The sequence below is a fragment of the Malurus melanocephalus genome, unplaced genomic scaffold, assembly GCF_030028575.1.
Source record: "Malurus melanocephalus ecotype Western Australia unplaced genomic scaffold, MMel_1.1 scaffold_134, whole genome shotgun sequence".
NCBI lineage: Eukaryota > Metazoa > Chordata > Aves > Passeriformes > Maluridae > Malurus > Malurus melanocephalus.
This window is the reverse complement of record NW_026623366.1, coordinates 416194-434476: the sequence shown is the minus strand read 5'-3', so window position 1 is coordinate 434476 and position 18283 is coordinate 416194. Positions and strand designations below refer to the sequence as shown.

The following is an 18283-nucleotide window of genomic DNA, read 5'->3' as shown; positions in this document are numbered from 1 at the left end:
ACATGGCATGCATATTTATCCTGTATTAGAGCCTTCTGCTTTGGTAATCACTTCTTTGTGAAAAATCAGTGTAGAGAAAACTCAACTATTGGTGTGCCARTGATAGGTGAAAAAGCAGACAAGCTGTAGCGCTCTGCTATTCCATTCCTCTGCTACTCAATATTCACTGTAAGTTGAGGATCTGGGAGGATAAAGGCTAGTAGCCAGAAAAAGCATGTGACATGGGAAAACTATTCTTGGACTGATGTCAAGGACAGGATTGACATTCATAAAAATCATAAATCACTTCTGCTTCTTAAATGGTTCTTGACTTAATTTGCTGAGGAAAACATTTGTTGATTGTGTGGCAAGTATATCTRCATTCCCCTGTAAGCATTCTTGTTTGCATGGCAAACAGGTATCCTGCATTTCCTTGGGTGAGCAAACAGCAGAAGACATAAATGAAATGAAATCAGGTAATGACTTGAATGTAAGCCCATAGTGGTGATTTTTGTTGTATTCATTCACTTCACTGAAACTATTTCTTCGATCATCAGACATCCATAATTTCTGTCATGGACTGCACTCGATGTAGCACATTTGTGCTGCCATGGTGCCAGAATAGTTACCAGCCTTTGTGAAAAGCTTTTTCTCTTCTGGATGTCCTTGAGGTGTATCAGCCTATAAATCTCTTGCTGTTGTGGGCTCTGATGACTGTCTTCCAGAAAAATATTGTAGTGACTTTAAAGGATTTACCACCATCTGCATCGTTGCCCCAGTGGACGGCAACCTGGTGCAGAGGGCGCATGCCTCTTATTYAGCTTTTCCCTTTCCAATAAGCAGTTCAGTGTGTTGACTTAAGCCATAGACAGAGYTTAGCCTGAAGGAACCTCTATTCATTTCTAAAGCAGGAGTCAATTCAATGAAAGAAGAAAATATTTGGGTTGCTGAAGATGCCCTACATCGTGCCCTACACATCCAGGTGCTCATTTGTTTGTCACCTGATTTCTGTKCTCCTGGCTCCGCTGCCTCAATAGAGGCTTGAACGCGTCTTGATCTCACCTAACAGCCACCTGCAGGTAGAGCATGCTTTTAAGGAAAAAATATGATTTTGAGACCAGATCTGAGACAGATGAAAAGAGTTATCCTGCCTCATACATGAGCACTGCATCTGCTGAAAGTGATTGGCATTGCCTCTTCTGCCTTAAGCCAATTCTGGCCTTTGATCTGAATCCTCTCTCATCTTCCCCATATTCAGAGAGTAAAGGACTCTCTGGGGACCTCTACAGAATCAGTGGTGTGTGTCTTGAGGGGATGGTGGATGTCAGATGGATGAATAAAAGATCTTTTTTATAGGTATCTAATAATTAAAGCAACATGTGACAATGAATGCAGAAAATTTTGGAGACCTGCATTTTGGAGAGGAAACAGTTTTGCAATTTAGGTAGTAGCCTACCTGAATATAAGCAGATGAAGCCAGGTATATCAGGACAATTCACCCTTGAAGGTCACTGTTGAGTGGCATGAGACTACCAAAATCCTTTGAATTCACAACCCACTCCAAGAATAAATGCAAGACATTTAAGCTGGAAAGTTTCACAGGTCCAGCGGCTGTCAGAACACCTCTTCATAATGAAACTCACATTACTGGTAGCATTAGAAAAAAAATTGCTAGGGACCCCTAAAATGTTTTTCTTACTTTAATATACATGTTTAATCACCTTTACATAGCACTTAGAGAAGTATTTGGAATTTGTTTTTGAGTAGTAAGTGCTGATGGGACCTGAATCCTGATTTTGTCCAAGCATGATCTAGAATACCTTTCCATATATACCTTTGAAATGTACCTGAAAGAGATTCACTAGGTCACAATCATTATTGAAAAAATATTATACATGTATTTCACTGCAGCTTACCAAAATTCAAGACCTGTGAGGTAGTGAATTTGAAAATTTAAAATTCATGTTTAAAAAACATGTAACAACATTATAGAAAGCTGCAAAATAGAAACTTGCTGCTGTCTTAGTTTCCTTTGTTTCAAATACATATGCAGACACACGCATATTAGCAGTAAATTGAGAAATCTTCTTGTAATTAATTAACCATTAATTAACCATTTATTAACCATTAATTACCTTCTTTTGAGTAATTAGACCAAAAGTAGTTGAAATTTACTTGGCACTGTTCATTCTCTGTTCTTCATGTTGTCTTTCATTGGTGCTGTATCTGGAATTTAATTTTCAATGTATAATGCAGATCAAAGAGGAACAAGGGCAAATATAATGACATTCCCTGGCATATATTCAAGGGAACTTCCGGTACAGCAACTTGTAAAAATGGTTTTAAAAATAGATAAATACTGTTTAAGGATGCTCCATGCTTCCCTATGATAAATGATATTGAGACATTGCAATTCCATGAAAATACTGTGCTGAATGTCCACCTGTTAAAGATCAGGATGTTAATTACAAGCAACAGAAGTCTGCAAAGTTTGTTTCTGCTTGCTCCATCTCAGGAGGTTGCAACAAGGTAGAGTACTCTTCCACACCACTTGTAATTAAGTTCTGAAAAAACACTCTTTTGACTTAAAAAGAATGAACCAGTTGAATAGATACGTAAATTTAAAATTAGTCAATTTGCTAATAGTAGTAATTTTGATATTTACAAAACCTAAAGGAGGGAGAATGAGATTATTTTAACTTAATTTATTCTGTATGCCCAATCTATTTCCTGTAGAAACGTTGTAAGAACAATTTTCAAGCAAAAAATACAATGATGTATTAAAATACTGGGTSAACCTTACAATAAAAGTAATGATTGAAATGGAATTATACGCTGATATGATATAATCAGTATTATCACTGGCATTTTCTGCAGAGGCAAAAGGAGAGAAGGTAAGGTCAGAACAAAGACGTGCTTAGCTTTGCTTGTATCAGTACATGTAAGAGTTCTTACAAAACTGCTATCTCAGTTTGGCTATATGCTGCAACATTTAAAAGAAAGGGGTGTTTTGCAATATGCATAAAATGAAATTATTTTAGCAATMAACTGTACTGGAAATAAAGAATTATATGGACTTGGATTACAGACTTTACTGCACAATGATAATGGGTGTTCTTCATAGAAGATGACTTCCTTTGTTAGGTGAAGTTCTTCAGACTTAACTGAAATATTTACTGAAACCTCTGTTTCTGCTGGTATCTTCTCCTAAGCAATGTCCAGTATCAACAAAAGCTAAACATAAAGAAGATTGAAAAGTGCTGTGATTTGGGATCATTGGTGTCAAATTGCACACCACTATGTGCACTCTATAGACTGAGAAAAGGGAGAAAAAGAAATTAGAGATACTGAAATGAAATTCCTGTAAAACCATAGGGAGAAATAGATTAGATTCTCATAAATATTTATGATTTTGTCASAGTCTGTAAGGACTAGTCATTACCAACCCTACACTGAATGTGTCTTAAACATTTTCTGCAATACAAAAGAAAATTTCTTACTCCACCCTATAATTATCCAATTGTAGAAACAAGAAAAGGAAAAAAATTGTAAGCAAAGTATATTAGAATTTAAATTCCACTACAATGTTGTAATAATTGTTATTTCAACAGCACGGTGATATGGTAATGAGACATAAATGCATCCTGATATTGCTTACAATGCCTTTTTAAAAAATTTAATCTCAGACCTCTTCCTCAGAGAATCATTTAATTTCTACAGCAAATTCAATAAACTAATTTATATAACCAATATTCTTAAAAAGTAAGTAATCAGTCTATCCTGGATAATAACTAAGAGATTTTTGTAACAAAAGTTCAATTTAAAGTTTAGATTGCCTTGTCTATCCATAAAGCCTCCAGCTCCTGTCTGAGACAGACAAAAGTAAACACAAAAGGTCTTGCATAGCCCACAAGGATGAATCAGATTTCATAAGGCAGCTAAAATGGTATTACATGGCTGTGATGAGTCAACTGAATACAGCCATCCCAATAGTGCCATAGCTCACAGAAACMTGATGGTCCTCAAAGTGTCTTTATGGAAATATTTAACGATTACTTTCATGAAAATATGAAGAGCCCTGCAGTCAGCCAGAAACATTCTTTATCATTGAAAACATATTTGTCCTAAAAGTGATGGATAAAAACACATCAAAACACATCAAGTCTAAAGATATTGTGAAATGTTGTAGAATAAAAATTTTTGGAAGGTTATAATATCTGAATAATTTTGACTTATTTTTTTTTTATCTGGAGTTTTTCAAATGTTAATTAAATATCTACCTTGATTAATTATTTCAAAAATGAATAATCCTCAGSAGGGCTACCCAGCTGTGCTACCTAGCACAGTGATCCATCTCTCTTGACATTACAGGACCCACCAGTTATGCCAGTAAGTGGACTGCAAGTCCTCAGATCCCATCAGTCACTGAGCACACATGTTTGTACGCACATACACGCACATAAATAGTGCAGAATGCAGAAATACTCTGCTTCATGGGAGGCACAGATGGTGCTGGTGCCCTGTTTTACTGTAAACTAGTTGGCACCCTCGGTATGATCTGGGATCCTGCAGGAAAAGGACTCTGTGTTCCTGTGGGTAAACAGGAACGTTAAAAGACAGGTGAAGCAATTTAACAGTCTACAGGATTGGGCCTAAAGATGCAGTAAAAATTGGTGCTAATGATTTCATGCATGAAAAAAACCCCAAATTATTGTCATATTATGGGGGGTTTTGTTTCCTTTTTCATACCTGTAGTTTTACAAAAGACTGCATGGGCCCTCCTCTTAGGAAATGAATCAATGCTCCTGAAGTGCTAAAGCTGAAAGAACAGCTTGACCATAGAATGGAATGAAAAGCATCACATAAAAMCCCAAAAAAACTCATTATACCTACCTTACAAAGGTCTGTGGAGGCTAATGGTTTGCATTTTAGCTAATCTGATGTACCTTTTGTGGTGTTACCTCTCTTAAGACTTTGTCCATTAACCCACTGTCTTTTGTTTCTCTTCGTGTCTGGGTGTCAGCTCATGGTCAAACTGCTTTCAAAGGCAGTAGGTTCATCACAAATGGCTTCAATAATATAAAATCTGAGCACCACTGCATGGCAGAGGCATCCCTGAAGCTGAGGTATTTAAATTCCCTAGTACAACAGGGTGTGGTGGTTGTGTTTTCAGGGGCACACCACAAGCATACTCACCCCTAACAAGCAGCTCTGTCTCGTCTGACACGGTGTCYGCTGCGGTCTGGACTCTGCAGCCATATCTCCCAGCGTGCATCAGGAGGATGTTCCTGATCATTAAATCTGCAGAGGACGCTTGCTGAAACAGGGATGAAGTGGCAGTTTAAAACTCAGTAAATCTGAGTGTTCAAGGTAGTTCACAAGGGTGTTTTGTCCAGTTTGAGCAACTCTTGAATGCAACTTTCATCTTAAAAAATGTATGTGTCTTAATACCCTCTTGCAAGGATTATCAGAACACTGCATTTATACAATTATTAATAGGGATTAAAGAAGAGCATTTCAGTTTTTTAATAACTTTGACTTTGCTTAAAGCACATTGTGCATATTTGCATGTTCAAAGAGAATTATTCCAACTAGCACAAAGAAATTMATTAAGGAGATGAACAGAAATATTTCGGATTCTATCCTTGGTATTAAAAAGTCCTCTCGGAAATCAAGWGCTTTCTTCCTTTTCCTCTTTACTGCAATGCAGTGACATTTGGAATATGTCTTACTTCTGTTCTGAAATAAGGATAACTTGAAAGATAACACAGATTGATTTTTGTTAATATAGAGAAATTTAATGTAAATGTGATTGAGAAAATATGAACTGATTCTCATCTTTCCTGTTGAAATCTCCTTTAAACCTGAAAAGTGAAAAATATATCTAGAGGGTACAAAGAGAAAACTGGTTCAAATTTTTAGTTTTTTAGAATTCTAACCCCAAAGTTCACTTTCAGAAATGCTAATTTAGTATAGGCATTTCCCTTCTCAGATCTGGTGTATTTGGCTAACCAAGAAAACAATGACAGTCTTTCCTTGAATTATGTATTTCTATCCCATGCAATGGTACTAATATGAATAACTCTGATCCTGAGTAAGTAGAATTGTACCCTGCATTCAAAATAAAATCTTACAAGTGTGTAAGTGTTGATAGCTATCTATCTGTGCTGGAAATTTGTCACTGAATTCACTTAGATTCATATTTGCTTGTTTTTTGGCACATACTTGTTCTGTGCTCATGTAGATACTTTGAAATCTTTATCCTTAAACAAGGATAAAGTTACGAGGTTTGCAAACAAGGTTTGCAAGTTACGAGCTCCTACTTTATAACCAGTCGTTCATGTGTGCATGACCTTGTTCTTYGTAGGATTGCATTTCTTGTCTGCTCCCATCTGTTATTTTCATCATCTGCTGTATTGGTAAGATGTCCAATTTTGTACCGTACAATTGTCATTTGCATACTTCTTTCTCTTATGCCAAGGTCATTAATGGCAAGATGAAATAGGATTCATTTCAGATCCAATCTTCTATAATTTAGTTTTTTCTTTTTAGGCAGCAGAGGTCCTTTGCAGTACATCTTGGCACACTTCTTCAGTCAATCTTCTCGTCATTTACATTTTCTGAACTAACATATCWTAATATTCCATGTAACACCAAGGCAAAATCTTTACCAAAGGATATTCACATGCAAAGAAGGAAAAAAGAGATGGAGACATCAGGGCTGTTCTGAGGCCAAAGTGAATACGGGCATGATCTATAGCTTAATAACCCTGTAAATCTAAGAGTGTGATTACCGTGGGAGTGTTTTGCCTTCTCAGGTGGCCTGGATAATGAAGTTGCTGAAGGGAAGAAATTCAGACCAGTCAGGCCATAATGCAATTCTTATATTCTTACTCTGGCATATCAGAAATCACAGCAGTGGAAAAGAAAATMTGAGTACTCTACAGCTTGAAATGGGGAAGAAGAGCCCACACTCCTACCAGGAGTCAAATTCAGGATATACATTTTTTAAGTTGTATAGCACAGTAGCATTTACTAACTACTGAAACGTGSGTTGCTCAASATGATTAGTGATCTTGCTACAAAKCTTTAGTTATATAAAGGATAWGACCAGAATCAGTCCAYATTTATCCTCTCTTGATGGTAATTTACATCTAATGTGTGTCTGTTGTTAAGTGTGAAGAATAGCATAGTGGATAGCAACTGTTTGAGTTAATTGCTCAGGAGCTGTTAAAAGTCTTTTCTGTCACTCTGACTTCTAGAGGGGTCATGAAAGTGTGAATCCTAATATTCTTATCAGGAAAAATATATGTATTTCATCTGCACACCTGTGTAACTGGGCAGACAAGCAGCAATTGAAAGAATCATTGCTCTAAGTGGAGAGCAGTGCAGTACAATAGATCCCCATAAAAACACTTTTATGACAACATGACAGGCTGTGCAGCCAGCATTCCTGAGGATGTGTGAGAGGATTAAACTCACTGTTTTTAATAAAAATAGGTGTATGATCAGACATTAGATCCTTGACCATATTCAAGAAAAAAGGACATATTTTAGCTTCCATTTAGATAAGTAGGAGATATGTTTGACCAGGAACTCTAAAAAACCATATGGCATTACTGGTGTTCACTGGCATTTGTAAAGTGGTCTTTAATTTTACAGACTCTTCCAAGTCTTGGAAGACAGATTATTTGTTAAATAGTTTATCCTGTAATGAGAGGCTTTAGGCCACAAAAGGTTTTTGGGGAAATTAAACTGATGTTCTGGTTTTTTATGTCTTAAGACCTACACTCTGTCATTGCAATTTCTACTTAAAGTTGAACAATTATAATCCAGATTTAAAAAAATAAAAACCACAACTTATTAAGTGGGAATACAGCAGAGACCCCATTTAGAAAAAATAGCTAAAGTCAGAAACTTTTTTCTGCTTTTAGTCTTCTGACAGTGGAAAAAGATGTGATGCTTCAGGAAAAGCAGAGACATACTCTCCCCTTGGGGGAAGACAAAACCTGGGTGGCGTGGATGTAAACAGTGTAGGAGGCTCTCACACCTGGACTAACATGATTTGGAACATCCTGGTGTATCAGCAACTATGTGGACTCAATTTTATTCAAAGCTGAAATTAGAGGTGTTTAAATTTCTTTGTCTAGGTCTAAATTTTGATACTATTAAGTGAACGTCTTTAAAAGCTGCTTTTTATTTCACTACTTTTGTGCTATTTTTTGACAGGGAATATGTTGCAAGAAATGTGTTATTTCAAAGTAGCATTTTATTAGAAAAATTCAAATTCTGTAGTGTTTTGAGCATCATGTATTATCCATTTAACCAAGTATCAAAGGTACTTTTATTTTCTCACTATAAACTTCTACTGTGTGAAACATATATTACATTTTACTGAAGATAAAACTTAAAACAAAACAAAACTGATAGGTTCAACAACCAACTATAAATGATTTGCAGRAAAGCTAAGAGTAACCTTCAAGGTTAGCATCAGCTAACCTTGCATCAGCAACCCACGTTTCAGTAGTTAGTAAATGCTACTGTGCTATACAAATTAAAACATATATTTTTCCTGCAGTACACTGTTGGTCTGCATTAAGCAGCAAATAAACAATAATAAAGCTAACAATGTCATCACTAGTTTTTCTCTCCAGGACTACAAATTATTGTACCATTCATATTATGCTCCCAAGCATCCCATTCATTTGGTTCTGGGCAACTCCAGTGCTGAATTCTGTGTCAAGCTGTGGGTCTCTGTGGTTCAGTGTGGCATGTTGTCTGAGGTCACAGTCATGTCTGCAATGCATCTAATTAGCTTTACAAGTAAGGTATGGCTTGAAAAGATTTTTTTTTTTCAAAAATGGGTGCCACCTATACATTAGCATTTGCTTTTGATGTGGAAATACTTGCCCAAATTCAAAAAAACTCCAAGGATCACATAATGTGCATACTTTGCTCAATAGTGATGACATCATTACATTTGTCTTTTGCACTCGTCCTAATGTGGAGTGTTTGCAGATGGAAAAAGAAAAWTTTCAGAGAATACCGATGGGGAATGAATAGTTCTTCAGCCATCTCCAATCCCCACTGAGACRAAGTTGTGTCTGGATTTTTTTCTGCTTCCATTTCATAAATCTAAGAGATTGTTGTGTGAGACTGGACTGTTGCTTGTTAATTACTCAAATAATCAATGTTTAACTGCCCCAGTGCAGAGGGCATGCACACCATCTCCAGAGACTATAGCTGTGTGTTGGACAAGATAAGGGAAGAGGATGATAAAAGGCAAATCCTGAAAGTCAGGGGAGTGCTTTTTATCATGCCAAAGTCCTTACAGCCTTCCAGAGACACAGCAGRACATTCACACCCAGACTGAAGGTATGGCCCCTTGCTTGGGCGATAATTGACTCAATTTCACTGCCATAAGAGTCAGCTGTGATGTCTTAGTCTTAGAAGGTGTCATAAACCMTCAGACTCCTGAATTCTTCTGCRATCCAAAGTATTATATCATCCAGGGGACATACCTGGGCATTCCTACCTGAACCTGAATAAAAATAAACCCAGTAGATTTTGTGCTTTATGGGTTTCTCCCCACCTCATGGCTTAAGACAGTGACCATCACTTTGGCTAGACTGAGACCCTCATCACTGAGAAGACCAGAAGGGAACCAACAGAATCCATGCAGTAGTGGCATATTTTCTGTCTCTCTGTCATTCTCTTTCTCTCCCTGCACACATTCTCTCTTCCTATTTCTTTCTATCTTTCCCTCTGTCCCTCACATTTACTGGTAAACAAAAATCCATACTAATGATTTTTATGTACGGTCTCATTTGCACCTTAATTTGGGCAAAGACATCCCTCTTGTTTTAATAACCAGATCTTAACAGTTGTGACTTGCTTTGCAATAAACAACTTTTACATATGGTTTTTCAGATGAAGAAAATGAAACTTATTCTTCCCATGAGAGTGAGTTCATTGTCCTGAGCCAGTTGCTAGGAAACCTCTCTGTTAATTTGTCCATTCATCTGCTGAGTTTTTATTTCTAAACCAAGGTGGTCCATTCAGTCTATCCACCCTTTTCTTCTGCAAACTTTGCACAAGAACAACCTCTAATCTGCCTGCATTTGAAATGAAGCTCACAGTTACACCCTAGAGCACTTTCTTAACATCAAGTAAGTAACTTGTTATCTTTTCCCTACCTCTTCCATGAAAGAATTACACTTTGGGTCGGTTATTACATAATTTATCAAATATGCTTAAACTACAGAATCATATGTGGAAAATATATATGAAATACCATTATCTTGTCATTGTATCAAACCCAGCTTTCATTTAATCTGCTTCTAATTCTGCTCATTTTCCATGTTGATTGTCATACTTCCCTCCTGCACTCCAACTGCAGTTCTTTGAATATAGCTCTGATTTATCTTGGAAAGAGGGACAAAAAGGCACAGAAGTTCATAATGCTGGGTAGTTGGTAGAGATGACATGGTGACCCACAKCTCTCAGCTCCTGCACTGCAAAGGCTTGGGGAATAGAAAGTCTGCCTATTACTGTACAGAGAATTCAGGTAAGGAACTCAACATGGACAGCATGCAGTGAAAACTGTCTCTTTGCCTGGGATGGATATGTCTGAAATGGGTAATGAGAATGTTCATCATTCAACAAATGATCATCATTCAACAAAAGCTTAAATCAAAGGGAAGAAAAGAGTGGGCAAGCTCTGACTGCCATTGTATGGGAACTTACATGATGAAAACCTAAGGGGAGTTTGGGTCACTTCTTTGCTATGACTTCAGGGGTTTATCAAGGTTTGATGCCTGTCATCTAAATCTCCTGACAGTGAGAGGTGAGGATGCTTTCCTACAGAGTGGTTTTTATACAGAAGAGAGTTCTTGGGAGGTACTAAAAGACTAAAAAGTTTCTATTGTATTTAACCTGAGAATGGTAAAACAATGGTGTGAAGAGTAAAAAGGACTAAGATTTGATCCTAAACAAGAATGGCCTGAGTTGTTAATGATAACCTTTTCAATTTAAATTATTATTTTAAATAGATGGGTGTTTTTACATATAATACACAGSTTGGAGGAATGCCTGACTCATATATTACTTCATTTAGCAAAATAGCCTTTATTAATGATATTCAATTATATTAAATTGAAAAATCCATTCACATTTCATTTTTGCTATATTTGAATGGCAATCGAGTTTGTTTTTGGTGAATTTATCAGAAGCAAACCAATTATTGTACAGAATAACCTTTTGACAGTGTTATCTTTGTACCATCAACAGTAAGTGAAAACCAGCAATACAATAAAGTTCTTTTAAATTATGCTGACAATTTACATGTACATTATGATGGATTGTTGGTTTCAAGCCAAATTCTGTCCATAATGTGTATAGGACAATTTAAGTGCCATTTCATTAGGGGAATTTAAGTGCCATTCCATGCAAATTCTCAGGTTTGAACACGTCAGCTACATCTGTCTACTGCTTGTGATGATTGCAAATTGCAAATATTTATTCTTCTAAGAAGTAACAGATTTCTTGGTTGGTATAATGATAACGGAAAATTATATTCTGAGCTCTGTCTTTTATTCACATAAACACACTTGGAACAAAGGAGACAAAGTTATTGCTATCAGTTTGGTTGTGATTAATGGCATGTGATAGTGTAATAATGGTAATATTGCAGTATCCAGGCTGATGCAGGTTGACTGAGGCATACCTGATAAAACATAACTTGCATTTCCCTGGTCTGTAAGAAGTTAAAAAGATGGCTTTAGGTTAGTGAATCCTTAAGAATCATCCAGGAGGAGTGCAGATCCTTAGAGTGGCAGCACTTTTGAACAGTTTGCATAGACAAGGCTAGAATTATGAAAAGAGTTGTTTTCATGAACACTGGTGGATTTGAGCGGGTGCCWGAGAGTGATGAAGTGCTGGGAATGGATAGGGAGAACTTGAATCAGCTTGAAATGCTTCAAATGCATCTCAAGTGCATGTTGAATTGCTGCAAATGAGTTTGAATAATTTTACTGAAAGAAGGCAGAAAAAGAGATGAAGTTAAAAGAGTATCAGCTGTCAGGTGGTGTGTCATGTACTGGGGTAGTTTYGTTAAATCAAAGGATTAAAGAAAACATGGAAAAACAGTGAGAAAGGGAAGGAGTGAGAAAAGAGATGAGATATGAAATGACAAGCTTCAGGACAGAGACCCACTACAGCCACATTGCTAAATTAATGTTCTGTATCTGAGATATTATTACCAGAAGAAAAAATGAAGATAAGACCTCTTGAGGTTCCCTCGAGGGCACCACGTGGCAATGAAGATGATGATGATGATTTTTTTTTTTTATGATTTTTGTCCCTCTACTGTTGTAACATTTTCTTAGATAATTAAACTTCCTATTYGTTAATGTGAATTGGAATATGTTAATTAAGAGCAGTTGTTAAACAATGATCCATTGTTCAGATTCTTAGTATGTGTATTGTTGGATAATATTGATGAAGCATTTACTTGAACATTTTCTACTTTGCTGCATGCTGTGTCTTGGTTTAGCAAACAAGAGGCAAAGAAAGGGGCCAGAGGTAGAGGTGAGTTTCAGGACAGTGAGAGCTTCTTCCCATGACACTTCTCTGTAACAACACAGGTGAGGTTTGAAGATGCAAAGCCTCGAGAATAAAACCAGAAGATTGGGAGAGTAARAACTGCAATGGAGAAACACCGCCAGGAAGGCTCTGGAAAGCACTGCCACAGCAGCTGGGGAGAAAGGCTGCAGAGCTGCAAGTGTAAAAYAGGCAGCAGAGCTCTGAATGGGAGCCGTAGTGTTTGGAGGGTTGATATTGATCAGTTGTTCAAACAATTGACTCTGCTGTTATAGCCCAGATTAACACTGTGCCAAGCAGGTAAATGTTCCATCAGCTCCAAGTAAACAGGAAAAAAGTGGACTGTCATGAAATATTTTTTTGTTTATCCTAGGAATTCTTGCATTGGAATGCTTCTTGTAAACAAGGAAAGGTACAGAATACCTTAATGGAATAAACCAGTAAAAAGTATCTGGCTATCTCATGACTTATTACAATCTTTTTTTAGTAGAAATTGGTATTCAGGAACATTAAGAGGCTCACATTTTCCAAAACGATTGCTATCTCCCTTTTCTAAAATAAAATTAAATAGAGGAGTTCATAGAATTGTTAAGGTTGGAAAGACCTCAAAATATTGCCGAGTCCCACCATTAACTCAGCACTGCTGTGTTCAGCACTAAACCATATCCCAAGYGCCACATCCACACTCCYTTTGAACTCTTCCAGGTTTGGTGATTCCACCACTTCCTTGGGCAGCCTGTTCCAATTCCTGATCACTCTTTCAGTGAAGAARTATTTCCTAACATCTGATCTAAATCTCCCCTGGTGCAACTTGRTCATGTCCTCTCATCCTGTCACTTACTACCTTTACCTGAGAGAGGAGTGCCAATCCCCACCTCATCACAGTCTCCTTTCAGGTAACTGTAGAGGGCAATAAAGTCCTCCTCAGCCTCCTTTTCTTCAGGCTAAACATGACAAGAAGTTACTTATCGTCTCTGTTTCGTACTCTCTGCTAACACCCATAAGCACATGTGTGCAACAATTTGCATACTTTTTTAATTCTGGGAAATGTTTGGACTGCCCCTATCTAATGCAGTGTGRTATAAATTCTATCAGGTCATAGAAYGCAAATTCCAGAAATCCTTATTCCATTTTGTACCTTTCCTAATTTACAATAAATTTTTGTTATCAAAAAGATACATTTTTCTTTGTCTTTCGAAACTGCTTCTGATTGCTCAAAWATGTAACTGCTGTAGGATGGTAAATGAGCAAAACCCAGTAATGAGCAGAGGGCTGAAATATCTAGAGATTAGAGTTGACAGTAATGGCTGTGTTCAGCCTCTTCCATCAGTAGGAATAGATGGCAGCAGGCAGAGAAACAAATTGGTAGCAATGAGGTTGATATGGCAGCTTTACCCTGTACAGAAATTCTCTGTGCATAGAGCACATGTCTTCTGCAAGACYTCAGACAATTCTGTTTTCCTYATGTGGGAAGGATGTTACATAAARCCCCTATTTAATTAACCTTGTTTGRGTTTGCMTCCAATAAAGAGGAAARACATTATTATTAACAGCCTGCTGTTTTAATTGATTCCACATAGCGCAGAACTTAGCTCTTGCTATTTGGTAATGCTTAGGAATTTTTAATCCAAATTTCTCAAACATGATTAAAGTACCACAAGAAATTAGGGAATGACTGGAAAATACAAGGAAAAGTGCAAATTTATGCACTTCCCGAAGTTCTAGGCTGTCTGGTTCCAGTCTCCAGTACTAGGCAGGAGTTAAATGCCTTGTCCAATCTGTATATCTACTGCCCTTCTTTAAGTGAAACATTAGATTTCAATTCATTTCCATGTGAACAAATAACCACTGTAAAAGAGAACATGACAAGTTGTAATTATTGTTTCCTCTGGTGGCAGTTTTTTCTAAGATTGAAGACCAAGAACATACTCCGACCATATCACTTTCCTGAGTCTGAAAGGTCAAGGTGAGGGACATTAGGAGCAATGCTGTTGCTTACCAGGCTATGGATAACCATAGTGAATCACTTTGTTTGGCTGCTGTAAAAACAGTACTGGCCTTCAAACAAAAGTTGAAATGTTAGCTGGATGAAAATCTACTGACAAAATCAGATATTCTGATACAGAAGGGATTCCACTATGAGAACATGTAGGTCAGTTTTCTGATATCTTAGAAGAGAATATTTTGAATGGAATTTTGAATAGGACTTCTAGATTTGGCACCATGGGCAGAAAATCAAAATTATTCTAATAAAAACAAGCAGAACTATACTTTCTGAGCTCATTGCTTACTATGTTGCTAGAAGAAAATGTTGGAAATTCAGACTTCCATACAAAATTTTTTCTATTWATTACAGAGATTATCCCTCACAGAACCTGAAATATTATCAAGTCTTTTGTTTGACAAAGTAAAGCTTTACTAATGCCAAAGGATTCTGGGTTTATATAGCATTTAGCATTAATGATTTTCACCAAATGTACTGAGGACTTTATATATACACTTTCAGATGCTTTCCTTTCCTAGATYACAGTCTGCAATCTGTCCAGTGGAATTCAGCTGGTCTGTTTTCCTCAATATTCCCTTCATGCACAAGCTGACATCCTTACCACAGTTATCTTTTTGCCAGACAAGTCCTTGAAGTACCTGAATTGGTATAAATCTTTGATAGCTCAGTAAAGAACAGCAAAAATACCTTCTGTTTGCATACAAAATTACTGCTCAATATGAAAAATTGTAGCTTTTTTTTTTTTTTTGATGAAAAATAGTGTCACATTACGTTTCCAATGGCGTTCAGAAAATTTCCATGAGTMTAGTCCTGAGAGGGCCATGTTTTGTTACTTCTGTTCTGAAGGTGCATGTTCCTCCCCACCCCTCATCCTGCCTGTATCATGTTAAGAGCTATTTTCAACCCTTCTTCCAGCTTAACCAAGCTTACACTTCCACTCCCTCTTTAGGATGAAAGCCAGAAAAGTCTTGACATTTAAATGAGTTAGGAATGTAAGTAAAGAAAGCATGGCCTGAGCATCTTGTAAAGGCAAACAGAGCTAGTCCAGCCTAAAAATATCAGGGTTTGACGCTTCATTTTGGTACTTCTTTAGAGTTTGATAGTATTTCACTATTTCAACACTGCTTTAACAGGCACAAGGGACGATCTAATTCTGTCATATTTTGCAAAATCRTAATGTCTTTTTTCCAGACTGATTATATTTTCTCATCAGCTGAAGTYTGCTGTTTGTTGAAAAGTATGTTTTACGAAAGAAAAAATTATGTGCCTCTGAAAATAAAATTTTCTAATTTTTACTTAATAAATGAAGTTTTTTCATACTCTTAGTTATTTAGACATGGAATATTGACTCCATTATGAAAGACTCGTTCAGCCTAGAGAAGAGAAGACTAAGGGGAGACCTTGCTGCCATCTGCAATTTCCTCATTAGGGGAAGAAAAAGGGTGGGTACAAATCTCTTCATGCTTGTGACCCCAGTGACAAGACCCAAGGGAGTGGCTTGAACTTGTGTTGGGAAGGTTTAGATTGCATGTTACAAAAAGGTTTTTCACCCGGAGTGTTTTTGGGCAGTGGGTCAGGGTCCCCAGGGAAGTGGCCACAGCACCAAGCCTGACAGAGTTCGAGAAGCATTCAGACAACACTCTCAGGCACATGGTGTGACTCTTGGGGATGGTCCTGTGCAGGGCCAGCAGTTGGGCTCAGTGGTCCTGATGGGTCCCTTCCAAATCAGCATATTCTTTGATTCTATGAGTAGTACTTTTCTCTCAGTAAAGTAGCAGTGACACYCTAGCAGTGCAGTGAGAAGGAGGTCATAAACTCAAATAGCTGGTTTAATMTACCAAGTTTTGGCCAAATTTTAAKCATGTCAGGATAGTTTAAGGAATCAGTAATTTCASTGAGATTTGCATGAATAGTTGTCTGAAAGTAGTCTCAGTGTGTCATCTTTGATCTCTTTAAATAAGCCTTATTTCTATCAATTTGAGGGCTTTCTCTTCTAGAAATGAGACTTCAGAAGAATTCTTCTGAAAGATCTACAGAATCCCATTTTTACATAAAATAAATTATTTTAAGTTAGCTTTATTTTGACATGAATTACTTTGATATTTCCTAGCCTGTGGATTTTTCCCAGTGATTAAAAATTTCCTGCAAAGAAAGATGCTGAAATACACTGAAAAAAAGCCATGTAGCGTGTTTCAGATTTCAATTTTCTTGGGGAATGACTTGAAGTTGATGTTTTCTTGAATCAAAGACCTTGAAGCTAAAAAGGAAGTGATAGTTTTCCTTCTTATATAAATAATGTTGTGTTTTGAGTGTTRTATTCCTCAGATGAAGATAACTATGCAATGAGCCTTCACACTAAGATATACATTACTAATGCTGTTAAAAGATTTATTGAAGTAAACTCAAATTTTAAAAACACAACCCCCCCTACCAAGTGAATATGACTTCCATAAAGAATATAACTTCAATATAGGCAATTAGAAGAATAAATTGATTTGAGCTGACAAGGTTTTTAATGCAAAGTTAACTTTGCTACATTGTACTCAAATGAGATACATTAAGTTTAAAAATTTCCTGACCTTTGTGAACTTCATTTTTCTCTGTTAACATAGCATGGACATTTGATTTRCATTTCATTAGCAGGAAGATTGAGTTAAATAACTGTGGATACTATTTCCAAACCTATTCATATAAAAAATTTCTTTCTACCAACAAATGTTGAAACCAGTTTATATATGACAGGCTTGAATTACTTTATCATACCATTTCATCATATGAAACACTTTCTGAATCAAGTGGCAATATTTGAAATTGGTATGTACATTTTTGTCCATGTGATTCTTATTGGTCTCAATAATGTTTACACAGTTAGGATGTCCCTCATGAAGGGGAGTGAGTAAACATAGCCCTTGCTATTCAGATATTAAAATATATGCTAGGCAAGCAAAGCATTGGGAGGTGAGGRCATTTCAAGATTGATGTTATCTGYGAGAAAGACATCAGTGCTTATAGTAGCATCCTTTCTATATTAAAATCAGCAGAAGAATGAAAGTAGGATTTAATGGAAATGCCTTCCTGTTCCCTCACAAAGGTTATCAGATACACCACTAATAACAATAGGATGTGTAAGTTTACATTTAATATCTTCTTGATGAAAACCACTTGGAGTAATTCTAATGATCTGCAATTTGCACTTCCTCTAGCTAACATTTCTTTCCACTGTTACTCASACCAGTTATCTCTCAGTTTGGTCAGAATTTGGTAAATGGGAGGCATACAAAAACATGCAAATTTCTGTCAGTTCCCAGCACAGAGATGACAAATGCATGGTCACTTACTGCCTTGATGCTTTCGAAGTGTCCACCTTCCTTCTCAAAGTCGATTGGCTGCCCATTGAGGGTCCAGTAGAAGGACACATCCAGTGTGTTGTCATGAAGGGCTCTGCAGCTGAGGACGATGCTCTCTCCAACTGTCAACTCAATCTTCTTGGGAGTCAGCTCTATCCTTGTAGGCTCTTGAAACAGAGAAGCATTAGGAACAYTCAGATGGAAGTCTGCTTACAGTGCCAGACCAAAATGATGTGATTGAGTCTATTCAGAGCTTACATTTGCTCTTAGTTTCAATTACAGACAGTCAAACACGGAAATATGTTCCTGATGCACACAGGAGTATGACACCAGGTATCAGAAGGTATAGACA

At 36.9% G+C, this 18283-nt stretch overlaps 1 protein-coding gene across 1 annotated transcript in view; it reads right to left on the bottom strand.

Moving 5' to 3' along the window:
* CNTN5 (contactin 5) overlaps positions 1–18283 on the bottom strand; it is a 220073-nt gene that overhangs the window by 40852 nt on the left and 160938 nt on the right. Inside the window, exons 12-13 of the mRNA XM_057370839.1 lie at positions 17923–18098; positions 5176–5296 (exon numbers count right to left, since the gene is read on the bottom strand). Of these exons, the coding sequence (XP_057226822.1) occupies positions 5176–5296; positions 17923–18098 (297 nt within the window). The remainder of the gene's footprint in view (positions 1–5175; positions 5297–17922; positions 18099–18283) is intronic.